The sequence below is a fragment of the Lupinus angustifolius genome, chromosome LG18 (genome assembly GCF_001865875.1).
Source record: "Lupinus angustifolius cultivar Tanjil chromosome LG18, LupAngTanjil_v1.0, whole genome shotgun sequence".
In the NCBI taxonomy this organism is placed as follows: domain Eukaryota; kingdom Viridiplantae; phylum Streptophyta; class Magnoliopsida; order Fabales; family Fabaceae; genus Lupinus; species Lupinus angustifolius.
In genome coordinates this window covers 10,561,501-10,575,915 of record NC_032026.1, presented here as the reverse complement: position 1 = coordinate 10,575,915, position 14,415 = coordinate 10,561,501, and the positions used below count along the sequence as shown (strand labels likewise).

Below are 14,415 nucleotides of genomic sequence, written 5' to 3'. Positions count from 1 at the left end.
TGTGTACTGTTTTGTTTATTTTTAAAAATAGTTTTATAGAAAATGATGAAACATGACACACGTCATGATTTACTAGTAAGAATAGATAACTTATCTCCTTATACCAGGAGATACTTCATTTCCATTATATATTTACCACTTATTTGAAATAAAATCAATTAAATTTTAAATTATTAATTATGAGGATTTTGTTAATAGTTAATACTATTCGTCTTGCACAATTTAATATTTTTTTCTAGTAAAAGAGAGGGACCATGTTGAGTTACTCAACTTTTAGTAGTAGGAAAGAAAAGGGTGTTATGACAGCACATAAAAAGGCTAATCCTAATCAGATTCAAGGTTAACATGGGGTGGGGATACATGTTTTGCATTACTCTCGGAAACAATCATTACAAGAGAGAGTTAATTCTTTTCATTGGAGATGTTGAATTCAAAACGTGTGTCGGTTAATCTAGAGGGGCTTGAGTCCCTTAAGCATGTCATTATGAGTTTCATCTCAAATTTCATATGTATAAGATAAAATCTTCACAACATATTAATTTAATTTTAATTAAAATTTAATTACAAATGATAGCAATAAAATTATAAATACATTTATCTCTAAATATAATATGATATATATATATATCCACACCAAGTTTTTCTCATATTATTAGGAAATTGTGAATCATTCCCTCTATGGAAGGTTTAGTATATCATATTTGGATGGGCATATTTGTGTTGGACAATGACAACCAACTAGTATTAATAACCAATTAAAGAAATGGTGTCTCTAAACTTTATTTCATGCATTCTATAAAAAGTGTCATCTAAACAAATCCATCCTTACATAAAATAGATGGTCTTGTCTTTCTTATTTACAAGAGCAGAACATATATGCTTTGGAAGTATAACATCAAACGGAAGAGTAAAAGACATGGTATAAAACTAAACATATGAAATTTCTTGAGACCTTAAAAATTGTTTAAGAATCAATGGATTTATGTTCAGATATTGAACAACTAAATAGAACATTACAAAAGGGGAAACTCTGCAAACAATCCTACAAAAACCTGCCTACAAAGGTGGATGGTTGAAAATTTCCACCTACAAGGAATTTCCAGATGCAATAGAGCCTTATCAGGTATAAAATCATGCTTATTACATGGCACATCTAACAACCTTTGAAACTCACTGAGACACACATATAGCAATTAATGTTAACAACCAAGGTGGAACATCCTTTTTATGCAGTAACTGGAACCTTATTCTGTTCCCCCTTGGCAGCTTTTGAAGGTTTTTCAACCACAACATTCTGAGGTTTCTCAATTCCTTCAATATTCGTTATCCTTAACTTGGTCAATTCCTGGAGATGATAACCATGCATTAAGCAGATTAATATAAAAAATGTTATGAAATTACATTTGATTAATGATTCATTTCCAACACACCTGACGATGCCCTCGAGTTCTTCGGTAATTCTTCCTTCTCTTTTTCTTGAAAATGATTACCTTAGCATCTAATGCCTGATATAAAGGGGAAATGAGCACACATCTAAGTGCATAGAAAGAAAGAAAACAAATATACAATGATTCCAATATTAGAAATAATACAATTATAATGTAATACTGAAAACAAAAAAAGCAAAATGTTACCATTGTAAGGAATATCTTGGTCAAAAAACCCAAAAACATGTAATAAAACTTTACAGGTTATCATACTATTAGAGTAAATTTATATGCCATGAGTTGCATGTAGAGGATGAGCCTCGACACAACGGTGAAGTTGTTTCCTTGTGACATGAAGGTTATGGCTTCAAATCCTGAAACAAGCTCTCCACTTGCAAAGGTAAGGCTACGTACATCTACACGTGCACTAGGGCGACCTTTTTATACATGAGTTCAAGTAGAGAATAAAATATTTTCTGATATAAGAAGATAAGTTATTTCCTAAAAATCATGACATGTGTCAGATTTAATCATTTTCTACAAAAATATTTCTAAAACTAACAACAATTCACATGTTAGGAGGAGATAAGTTATCTTGTGTTATGAGGAGATACTTTATTCTCATTAGTATTATATAATTCTTTTTAATTTTTTCAAACTAGAGGAAATCATGTCATCTAGTCACAGTTCTGATTCCATTCCATAATTGCATCAAATAAAGCAATTGCAACCCAGATTCAAGTATGCAGACATAAAAAAACAAGGAATTGTCATTCTATACATGTACCATTAATTGATTTTAACTCCCATCATAAGAAAAGTAAAAGGTTGTGCATATTTGCGGAAATTTAATTGAACTAGAAAGTTCAACAATTCAGACTTACATGCTCCTCAACAACAGCATGAACAGCTGCACCTGGAACTGTCGGTCTGCCAACTATTGTCTGACTATCTGAGCCAACCAACAGAACTTTGTTCAGAATCAGCTGCAGTGAGCAAAGAGTACAATGGAATATAAGCTGTTGATTAATATAATTTTTATGGCATACTTCTAACGATGCATATTATATACTGCTATCACCCAGACAGTGTATCTCGAACTAGGCCAAAATGAGTAGTTCATAGAACTACCAAAATGGTATGGAAAAATTGTAATAGCCAACATTTAAGAACTAACATCTTCTGGCATACTTCAAATGATGCATGTTATACATCTGTAGTACTGAACAAATTTTGGCATAAAAAAATGTTCAAATAAGAACTAACATTTAGAAATTTTAAGAGATTGCTAAAACATATTAAATTTTAGTTAGCACTCTAATTTGGCAAGAAGAGATTCCAAAAATCTGAGTATATATAGTATAATGCAAATGAAAGCATGTACTAGCTCTTATTCAAATGAGCATCACTTCTAAGTTTTTGTCTTAAAAATGAGGTAAATAGAAGCATAATTTTCAGAAGGAAGAATATGAAAATAGTCAGGCATGTGTATTACCATTTAAAAGGCATTGGGGGAAGAAAGTAAAAGTTGGATTTAAGAATACTTTTAATATTAAATAGATCTCATTCTTTGCACTAAGCAATATCATGTTTCAATCATTAATTCAGTAAGACAATAATGGCACCAAACTATTCAACACTCAGTTGTCCTCCCCACTCCACGGGTTACTTCACAAAAAATCGAACAGGTTTACGAAATAAGCAAGAGACAACATTGGCAGCATCTTAAAACAAAGACAAATTATATTATTGCTAACAATCCTTATCTCCATTAGTACATTAACATGTTACCATGAAATTAAACCAACTGGATAGACACAGAGTTATAACACAAGTCACACAGTGATTCACAAATTCTTCGAATTATGGTCATATTTTCCCGCAAATGCGACAAAAGCAATGTACAAGAGTGTTAGTTAGTACAAATGTACGTAAACAAAAGAAAAGGGTCACCTACCTTATCATTCACTTCACAAAATTTCAACCTTTCAGTGAAAATGCTGTCCCTATTGCTCACTTTAAACTGGTGCGACCCAATCTACACCAACAAAAAAACCCAATCACGAAAAGTAACCTTTTTTATGAAACAAAGATGTACACATGAAACAATAAGTTAGGAAAATGAAAACCTGAACAACAGCGAAAACAGGTTCATATGGCTTAAAAACACGATCATCATTATGAAGGGGTCCAACAACTTTGTATCCAATATCTAATGCTTCTGCTTCTTTCTCCTCTTCAGTATACACCTTCTTTCTACTTGACACAGATGCATTTTCATCATCATAACCTTCTCCCTCTTCGCCACTTTCATAATCTTCTTCATCTTCGAAATCCTCTTCATCTTCATCTTCTTCTTCTTGATCACTACGGTCTTCGACTTTGTTGCTGTGATTGCTTGTTTTATCAGAAGAGAAGTGGCGTGAGTTGGAGCATTGTGCAAAAGCAGAGAGGGGTTTGGTGAAAATGGGAAGAGAGGTTGATGGGTTTGGAAAATGAGAAGAGAAAGAGAGAGATTGAAGAGATGGGTGTGTGTTTCTGAAGAGAAAGGTTGTAGCTTGGCGAGTTAAAGCTTTGAGGAGATACCTGCTCCTATTCGCCATTGAAAGAAGCTTGTTGTTGTAGAAAACACCAACCTAGGTTTTTGATTTCTCGAAGGAACAACACTTGTTGCTACACCGAAGCCCACAAACTAAAGAGCCTGAACTGTGAAGAAGGAAAGCCCATGGAACATGACCAGATTAATTTATAATCTGGCCCATTTTTTATGTATTTTGTTTTTTTTAATTAGGTAAAAATATTATTTTAGTGTCAACCTATTATTTCTCATTTCTTGGATCAAATTAAGACAAACAAAAAAATTAAAGAATCAAAGTAAGACGACAATGAACTTAAGGAACGATAATTTATTACTAAGAAGTTCTAATTATTTGTTTGTCCAGGAAAAAAAATAAAGGTTCATTTGATATTGATCCTTGTAGAGTGAAATAGCCTACACCATGCATAAAATGATAAAAGACCTTCCTTACAACTCATGCATTACTTGTTTGTTTTTGGTATAAAAAATAGAAATTATTATATGCATTTAATATAATTTATTTGCTACTTATTTTTTTTAATTTCCCACAATTATACTCACACCGAGACAATTATGTCAAAATTAAGTAAAATTTTACCTAAGTAAAATTTTACCTACCAGTTATAAATGTAATATAACACTTTGTGAATGGTGAGTAATATATGTGTTACTTATATTTAGAAGACAATGTTGATTAAACATGAATGATAGATCATACCATTAGAATGTAAAAAACTAACATACGTCTTTCTCTCCTCAAATTATTAAATAAAGGACAGATATATAAATGATTAAATGGTGTGCCGGAACATGTATTGTGGAAAGAAAAAGACAAATAAAGAGCAGCAAAAAACATTAGCTACATTGTTGAAACTTGAAAGCATGCAACATTTCCTGTGGTAGGCCCATAGGGATAAAAACATGACCTATAAAACTCAGCTTCAGCAAATAAAAATCATTAAACAACTCTAGCTTGGTTCTCGTGTGTAAGTTACACTACATATCAGGGTGCTGTTCAAGGAAGAATAAATCCTCTGATGAAATGTCCATCTGATTCTGAAATACCAAGGGTCACACACGTTAAAACCCAATGCTTATCTGCATAATTCTGCTATACAGTTGCATCTTGCTGTAATTTCAACTTTGCTCCTGCACATTCTTCAGCTCTGCCTTAGATGAGGTCTTGAACTTGTCCTACTGATCCCAGTAGTTTCTTAGCTGAGACATATGCAAGAGAAGCTCATCCCTTCCGACTCCAGACACGCTGCTCGTCATAATCCATGCAGGATGTTGCTTGTAGTTTTCTCTGATGAACTCTTGAAAATCCCTAATGTTCTCATCAGGCCGTTTTCCCTTTGTTACCTTCATTTTGTCACATTTTGTGAAAACAAAAGTGATTGGTATCTGAAAATTCAAAGAAGTTTAATTGGAACAGTTTCAAATATAACTATCTTAAAAAGCAATAATTTAGGAACAATATAAAAAAGAATCATACCTTATTGCGTCCAAGCCAATTTGCACAATCTAAGTCGATCTTTTGAGGTGGAACACTTGCATCAATGAGAAGCAAGACACCCACCAGAGTGCTCCTGTTCAGAAAGTACCCTTTTGTGAATGAGGACCAATCCATTTTAGCAGCTTCAGGTGCTTTAGCAAAGCTGCATAGAACTCGGAAATCAAAACATGCGAGGAGATGTTCTTCATTCGATCAATTAACAATAACACAATACCAATCACTAACGCACAGTACATTCAAATTCAGAAAAGGGGGAAATGTAGAGCAAAAACATAATTGAAGAAAGTGGAGGCCAATCCTGCTAATTGGGCAATTGTTGAGCATTTTCAAAGAAACTTCAATTACTATTAATCAACTAAAGAAACTTAACAAGGAGGATGCGCAGCTCCAATGTTTTAGCAAAAATTTTCTTCTCCCTAACAAGCATGCATACCTATATTCTGCATCAACTTGCTTCTTCATTCATCAAGGAAATACTCAATCTAGATGAACTCCGTTATGGATTATACTTTGCAATTTCATCCCATTTAAAAGTGTAATTTCCCGGTTCCCTATATATTATATACTTACAATAGTTCTACGTCAACCTATACATAAATACTTTGTAAATTTGAATTTACATATTTTGCCCCCATGGAGTAATTTTTTTGAACCAGTCATGTTTAGAACAAGATAAACAAACAACTTCATTACTTGTACAACTAAATTTGTTAAGATTCCATCTCAAAACCAATTGGCAATAAGAGGAGTAGCCCAACAGGTATTTAAACTATTCCCGAGATAATGAGGTAGGCGATGTGGGACTTACTTCCCAACATGCCCCCTCCACATAAGTCTGCCGGACCAGGCGAAGGGTTACCTTTGACCCATAACTAAAAGACATCTTTTGGCTCATAACAACCGGAAAGAAGTTAGGCTCTAGCTCTGATACCATATTAAGGTTCCATCTCAAAACCAACTGGCAATGAGAGGAGTAGCCCAACAGGTGTTTAAACCATTCCCGAGATAATGAGGTAGGCGATGTGAGACTTACTTCCCAAAATTTGGATATCTAATTATGCACCAAGCTGGTCACACTCTATGTGCCAAGCTGACTGAGAATGCAGAGTCAAGATGCATCAAGCTGGTTAGGATCAGTTTAATTTCAGCTGGGTTATTGCTCCAAGACACTATGCATTTGATCTTATTTCCATCCAGATACATCAATGAATCTGTACATATAGTCTGGACTGATTCCTTTCATAAGCTATTTTTAGATACTCTAAGTTAGTTATTGGCAGTTATCTTTTCCTGCCAATTCTTGATTTCTATATATGTACATTTTGTAAAACAGTTTTGCAGATAATTCAATACATTGAATACTCAATTGAGTTTCACATTTCTCTGCTCTCTTCTTCACAAGAATCTTCATTCTTCTTCTTCTTCGATTATTGAGATGGTATCAGAGCTATTTCAACTCTGATTCGTCTTCCATTCTTCGAAATCTCAAGTTCTTCATTTCTTCCTTCTACAATTCTCAGATCATTCACTGATTCTTCTTCAAATCTTATTTTTCATTCCTTTGCAATGGCGAATCAGAGCTATGAAGATTTCAATGTAAATCCTTCAAATCCCTACTTTCTTCATTCAAGTGAGAATCTGGCACTTGTTCTCGTTTCTCCTCTTCTAAATGGTAAGAATTACCACTCTTGGTCAAGAGCAATGAAATTAGCTCTCCAATCCAAGAACAAATTGAGGTTCATAGATCAAAGCTTGCCTCAGCCATTGATGACACATTTTCTGCACGGACAGTGGATTAGATGCAACACCATGGTTATGTCATGGCTTCAACATTCTGTTGAAGAAGCTATAGTAAAATCCATTCTCTAGATTGATGATGTTGTGGAAGCTTGGAGAGATCTTCATGACAGATTCTTTCAAGGTGATGTATTTCGCATAGCTGATTTACAAGAAGAATTTTACAGATTGAGCCAAGGTAATCAATCTATTTCTGACTATTTCACTCAATTAAAGACTCTTTGGGAAGAAATAGAGAATTTCAGGCCATTAGGACATTGCAAGTGTACTTGCTCTTGTGGTCAAGCTGAGTTAATGCAGAAATATAGGGATCAGGACTATGTGATCTGTTTCTTAAAAGGATTAAATGAACAATACTCCCAAGTGAGATCTCAGATTATGTTAATAGAGCCTTTACCCTCCATAAGCAAGGTGTTCTCTATGTTAGCACAACAAGAAAGGCAATTCAATGTGCCAATTTCCTCAACCATGACTAGTGATTTTAAGGCCTTCACAATTCAATCATAGAACAATGGACAATTCAGAAATAATCCAAGTTTCTCCTCGAATCGAGGAAGAGGAAATCATTTTCATAAAGGAAGGGGTAGATTTCCATACAAAACTTTAGGAAGAAATCAAATGGGAAGGTTCTACACATTTTGTGAGAGAACTAATCATACTATTGATACATGTTTTCTCAAACATGGATATAACAATAACATGTAAAATAAGATGGTGAATAATGCCTCTGGTTTTTTCAATAGAGGAAGGACGCAATCAGGGTGATCATTCACTGATTCTTCTTCAAATCTTATTTTTCATTCCTTTGCAATGGCGAATCAGAGCTATGAAGATTTCAATGTAAATCCTTCAAATCCCTACTTTCTTCATTCAAGTGAGAATCTGGCACTTGTTCTCGTTTCTCCTCTTCTAAATGGTAAGAATTACCACTCTTGGTCAAGAGCAATGAAATTAGCTCTCCAATCCAAGAACAAATTGAGGTTCATAGATCAAAGCTTGCCTCAGCCATTGATGACACATTTTCTGCACGGACAGTGGATTAGATGCAACACCATGGTTATGTCATGGCTTCAACATTCTGTTGAAGAAGCTATAGTAAAATCCATTCTCTAGATTGATGATGTTGTGGAAGCTTGGAGAGATCTTCATGACAGATTCTTTCAAGGTGATGTATTTCGCATAGCTGATTTACAAGAAGAATTTTACAGATTGAGCCAAGGTAATCAATCTATTTCTGACTATTTCACTCAATTAAAGACTCTTTGGGAAGAAATAGAGAATTTCAGGCCATTAGGACATTGCAAGTGTACTTGCTCTTGTGGTCAAGCTGAGTTAATGCAGAAATATAGGGATCAGGACTATGTGATCTGTTTCTTAAAAGGATTAAATGAACAATACTCCCAAGTGAGATCTCAGATTATGTTAATAGAGCCTTTACCCTCCATAAGCAAGGTGTTCTCTATGTTAGCACAACAAGAAAGGCAATTCAATGTGCCAATTTCCTCAACCATGACTAGTGATTTTAAGGCCTTCACAATTCAATCATAGAACAATGGACAATTCAGAAATAATCCAAGTTTCTCCTCGAATCGAGGAAGAGGAAATCATTTTCATAAAGGAAGGGGTAGATTTCCATACAAAACTTTAGGAAGAAATCAAATGGGAAGGTTCTACACATTTTGTGAGAGAACTAATCATACTATTGATACATGTTTTCTCAAACATGGATATAACAATAACATGTAAAATAAGATGGTGAATAATGCCTCTGGTTTTTTCAATAGAGGAAGGACGCAATCAGGGTAATTGGGGACTGGATATATCTCAAGAAAAGGGAACCTCATCCTTTAATGATGATCAGATCAGAGACATTCTGATGTTGCTTGAAAAGACTAAGAATGAAAATAGCCAAATTGCTGTAAATTCTGCTAGTTCTAATGGAGCAGTAGTGAACACAGTTGTGAATCCTTCTTCACCAGGTAATATTTGTCTAGATTGGTTGATTGATACTGGTGCTACTGATCATATTACACATGATTTGAGCATTTTGAGTAACCAAAAATCCATTTCCCCCATTCTAATTACTCTGCCAAATGGTGCACGAGTTAGTGCATCCATAAGTGGAACTATTGTTTTAGTACATTCCCTTATTCTTGTTGATGTCTTGTATGTGCCACATTTTCATGTTAATCTGATTTCAGTTAACAAGTTAATTCAGTCTTTGAATTGTCACTTAATCTTTCATCAAAATTCTTGTGCCATTGTGCAAAATTCTACTAAGCAGATGATTGGTTCAGCTAGACTTCTTTGTCATCAACGTAGTGCCTAAAGTCCAAAAATCCATACACAACTCTGCTCACAACATTGTTTCTGAGTCTACTAATGTTTTTAATCTTTGGCATTTACATTTTGGCCATGTATCCACTTTTGTTATGCAAGTGTTATCAAGTTTATTCCCTGTTATTCCTTCTTGTAACAAACAGGTTGTGCCTTGTGATATATGACATATGTCTAGACAAAAGAAGTTGTCTTTTTGTAATAGTCAATCCAATTCAAATAAATGTTTCCAATTACTTCATGCTGATATATGGGGCCCTTTTTCAGTTAATTCTATGTTAGGTCACAACTACTTCCTCACTTTAGTTGATGATTTTACACGTTTCACTTGGGTTATCATGATGAAAAATAAAAGTGAAACCAGACAGCACATTATGCAGTTTGTAGACCTTCTTGAAAATCAGTTTGACACTAAGCTCAAATGTCTTAGAAGTGACAATGGTCCAGAATTTTTAATGAATGATTTTTTTACCCTTAAAGGAATCATTCATCAAAGGTCATGTGTGAGCACCCGTCAACAAAATGGTGTAGTTGAAAGAAAACACCAACACATTCTTAATGTGGCTAGAGCTATTCTTTTTCAATCACATTTGCCTAGTAACCTTTGGAATTTTTCTATTCAGCATGTTGTGCATATAATCAACAGACTACCTAGTCCTTTACTGAAGAACTCATGCCCTTATCAGCTACTCCATGGTAGTCTGCCTACTTTAGAGTCTCTCAAGGTGTTTGGTTGTCTAGCTTATGCAAGTACTCTTACTTCTAGTAGGGGTAAGTTTGATCCTAGAGCTAGGAAATCTGTTTTTCTGGGATATAGAGAAGGAACCAAAGGTTATTTGTTGTATGATCTTAGTTCTCATGAAATCTTCCTTTCTAGAGATGTTGTTTTCTATGAAAGTCACTTTCCTTTTCACTCATCTGAATCTTCCTCTCCTACTCCTCTCACCTTTTCAGATCCTAATTTCACTCCATTTATATATGATTCCAATCATCTTGAGTCACCAACTATTGACATGTCTAACACAAACCACTTTTCTCCTCCACACACATCAAACACAAACCAAAATCCTCCATATGAGTCTGTCCCTCCTACTATTCCACTCAGACAATCCAAAAGGACCAGAAAACCCCCTTCGCATTTGAAAGACTATCATTGTCATCTTGCTAAATCCACTAATGTTGAGTCCCCAACTTCTCCAAGTGTTCTTTATCCTTTGTCCTCTGTCTTGAGTTACTCAAAATGTTCAGCTGGTTACAAGAATTTTTGTTTCACTATTACTGCCAACCCTGAACCAACCACATATAAACAAGCTTCCAAATTTCCTCATTGGCAAGATGCTATGAAAACTGAGTTTCAGGCTTTTGATCAGAATCAGACTTGTCTCTAGTTGAACTTCCACCCGGGAAGGTTCCCATTGGTTGTAAATGGGTATACAAGAGCAAGTATCATGCTGATGGCACTCTTGAAAGGCACAAAGCTAGGTTGGTTGCCAAGGGATATAATCAATTAGAGGGTGTGGATTATTTTGACACTTTCTCTCCAGTAGTCAAGATCACCACAGTTCGTGTTGTCCTAGCATTAGCAGCCATCAAGTCATGGTTTTTGGAGCAACTTGATGTGATTAATGCATTTCTTCATGGAGATTTGCACGAAGAGGTATACATGGTCCCTCCTCCTGGTTTGCCTCTACTTGATGCATCTCATGTTTGCAAATTCCACAAATCCTTATATGGATTAAAGCAAGCAAGTAGGAAATGGCACACTACTTTGTCTTCTGCTTTGATTTCTCTAGGTTATTGTCACTCACCGGCAGATCTTGCCCTTTTCACTAAGTCATCTCCCACTTCCTTTACAGCCATCTTAGTCTATGTCGATGGCATGGTTCTAACTGGTGACAATTTGGTAGAGATCAATCATGTTAAGACCTTTCTTGACCAATCCTTCAACATCAAGGATCTTGGTTCACTGCGTTTCTTTTTGGGCTTGGAAATTGCAAGAACCACATAGGGCATTCACCTTAATCAGAGGAAATATGCCTTATCCCTCTTAGAAGATTCAGGGTCTTTGGCCTCCAAACCTGCTAAGGTTCCCTTTGATCCTTCCCTCAAACTCCAGCTTAACCAGGGTACTCCCTTCACTGATGTTTCTTGTTATAGAAGGCTTGTTGGGAGACTGCTATATCTCACCATTTCTAGGCTAGACATCGCTTACGTTGTTCAGCAATTGAGCTTGTTCATGGCCAAACCAATGGACATCCATTACAAGGCTGCTTTCAAGGTCCTTCACTATCTCAAATCCTCACCTGCACAGGGTCTCTTTTTTCTCCTCCAAATCAGACTTTCATCATGCAGGTTTTGCTGATTCTGATTGGGCTTGCTGTTTGGATACAAGAAAATTCATCACTGGTTTTTGCATTTTCCTTAGGTCATCCCTTGTTTCCTGGAAGTCCAAGAAGCAAAACATGATTAGTAGGTCTTCTTCAGAAGCTGAATACAGAGCCCTTGGTAGCTTGGCATGTGAGCTTCAATGGCTTCAATATCTCTTCTCAGATTTGCATATCACGATGTCCAAGCCTGCTTCTGTTTACTGCGACAACAGGTCTGCTATCTATCTGGCTCACAATCCCGTTTTCCATGAGAGAACCAAGCATATCGAGATTGATTACCATGTGGTTCGTGAAAAGGTCCAGAAAGGTCTCTTAAATCTCATGCCTATTGCTTCTTCTGATCAACTGGCTGATGTGTTCACTAAACCCTTACCTGCATCTCTTTTTCTATCCTTTGTTTCCAAGTTGGGATTGTGTTGCATCCACCATCCAACTTGAGGGGGGTGTTGGATATCTAATTATGCACCAAGCTGGTCACACTCTATGTGCCAAGCTGACTGAGAATGCATAGTCAAGATGCATCAAGCTGGTTAGGATCAGTTTAATTTCAGCTGGGTTATTGCCTCCAAGACACTATGCATTTGATCTTATTTCCATCCAGATACATCAATGAATCTGTACATATAGTCTGGACTGATTCCTTTCATAAGCTATTTTTAGATACTCTAAGTTAGTTATTGGCAATTATCTTTTCCCGCCAATTCTTGATTTCTATATATGTACATTTTGTAAAACAGTTTTGCGGATAATTCAATACAATGAATACTCAATTGAGTTTCACATTTCTCTGCTCTCTTCTTCACAAGAATCTTCATTCTTCTTCGATTATTGAGAAAATTTGACACAAATCTAACATCTACATACACACTGTGGGTGCAATTAAGAGAGCTTATAAAGAGTTAGTTTGAGCTTATGAGAACAACTTCTGAAAATAAATTTATAAAAATAGCTTACAGCCTTCCCACAAGCTCTTTTTCAACTTATTTTAATAAGCTCATGAAATAAGCTCTTTTTAGCCTATGTCAAAGAACCATATTGAACAAGTGCTTAATTAAGTTGCTTGCTCAAACAAACATCAAACTGAAGTATCCACACAAACATCAAACTACAAAAAATAAGAAGAAAAAGAACACATTGAAAGCTATTAGCTGTGACTGACCCATAACCAGGTAAATCAACAAGGTACCAACTTTTGTTCACCAAGAAGTGATTGATAAGCTGCGTCTTCCCTTCAATCACAACAAACAAACAAAAACACATCAAAAAAGCTAGAATCACTTCAAAAAACCCTAAAATGTATTGAAAACTAAAAAAACAAAATAAAAAAACCTGGTTTCTTAGAAGTAAGTGCAATCTCTTTCCTTCGAACTAGTGAATTAATAAGAGAAGATTTCCCCACATTGGATCGACCAAGAATAGCGAATTCAGGTCGATCATCAACGGGGCAATCCCTAGCTCGAGCACTACTCTTTATAAACTCAACTTCCTTAACCTTTGCATCTCCGGCGTAGGGTCCCACCACGATGTTGGAACAAGGTAGAATCGCTGAGTCGGTGACGTCACTGGGTTCAATTCCGGGTGGGATGAACAGGGCGGTGTCGTTTTGAGAGAGGGGTGAAGAATAAGAAGAAGGGTTTGTGGTTTTGGAAGCTGAGGTTGAATGGGAAAAAGGGTGTCGAAAAGAGATGAGAGAAGGAAGGGTTTTGGTTTTGGGAATGGAAAGTGAAAAAGTGTGGGTTTGGGTGAGTGGCAATGAAGAACGAGGGATTTGAAGGGAGAGGCTGAGGATTCTACTTCTCATGGTTTTTCACTGCTCTAACTATGTTCTGAAACACTCATTAGGGGTACCGATAGGGTCTTTATAACGGCGTCGTTTACAAAGTATAACGGCCTAGTGTGAGAGAAAAGAAGCTATAAATCTAATAAACATGTTGTTTCGTAATCACAATTATAAGCTGAAATTTGAGACTTCTTATTGACTTTCAACAATTATGTACTAGTTAATAATCTTTTTTTATGTTTAAGTGCTTCCTTTGCATCAATTTTCACATTTGGTTATGCTTTCCATTTCTATGTCTTTTAACAAACTTTGCATCAATTGTTCTTGAGATAGGGAAGGGGATATGTGAACTTCAAGGTAACTTTGTTATTGTCTTCTTTTATTCCTTCAAAATGCTTGATTTTTTTTTGTATTTTCATGTATTTGTTAAAATGATTGATTGTTTTCTTCTCTTACAAATTTTTGTGGTACCCCCTTGATTTTCTTTATACATTGTTGCACTCCAAGATTAGTTATATTAGATTAAGTTACATAAAGTAGCACGGACTTCAATAGGAAAAACTAAGGCAGATTCTATGATACATTCTTGATAA

The 14,415-nt window shown here is 35.5% G+C and overlaps 2 protein-coding genes and 1 long non-coding RNA gene across 3 annotated transcripts; 1 reads left to right on the top strand and 2 right to left on the bottom strand.

The window, feature by feature from the left end:
- LOC109332125 (50S ribosomal protein L21, mitochondrial-like) lies at positions 914–4,108 on the bottom strand. Its single transcript, XM_019566959.1, has 5 exons — positions 3,557–4,108; positions 3,385–3,465; positions 2,312–2,413; positions 1,431–1,505; positions 914–1,345 (listed from the first exon to the last, which is right to left on the bottom strand). Exons 1-5 carry the CDS (start codon positions 4,028–4,030, stop codon positions 1,226–1,228), a joined length of 852 nt encoding a protein of 283 aa, XP_019422504.1. The 5' UTR covers positions 4,031–4,108; the 3' UTR covers positions 914–1,225.
- LOC109333298 (GTP-binding protein At2g22870) lies at positions 4,838–13,915 on the bottom strand. Its single transcript, XM_019568708.1, has 4 exons — positions 13,372–13,915; positions 13,202–13,271; positions 5,501–5,663; positions 4,838–5,409 (listed from the first exon to the last, which is right to left on the bottom strand). The coding sequence occupies exons 1-4, from the start codon at positions 13,841–13,843 to the stop codon at positions 5,200–5,202; spliced, it is 915 nt and encodes a 304-aa protein (XP_019424253.1). The 5' UTR covers positions 13,844–13,915; the 3' UTR covers positions 4,838–5,199.
- On the top strand, positions 12,600–13,320 carry LOC109333299. Its single transcript, XR_002105997.1, has 2 exons — positions 12,600–13,127; positions 13,165–13,320. It is a non-coding gene; the product is annotated as an uncharacterized LOC109333299 (long non-coding RNA).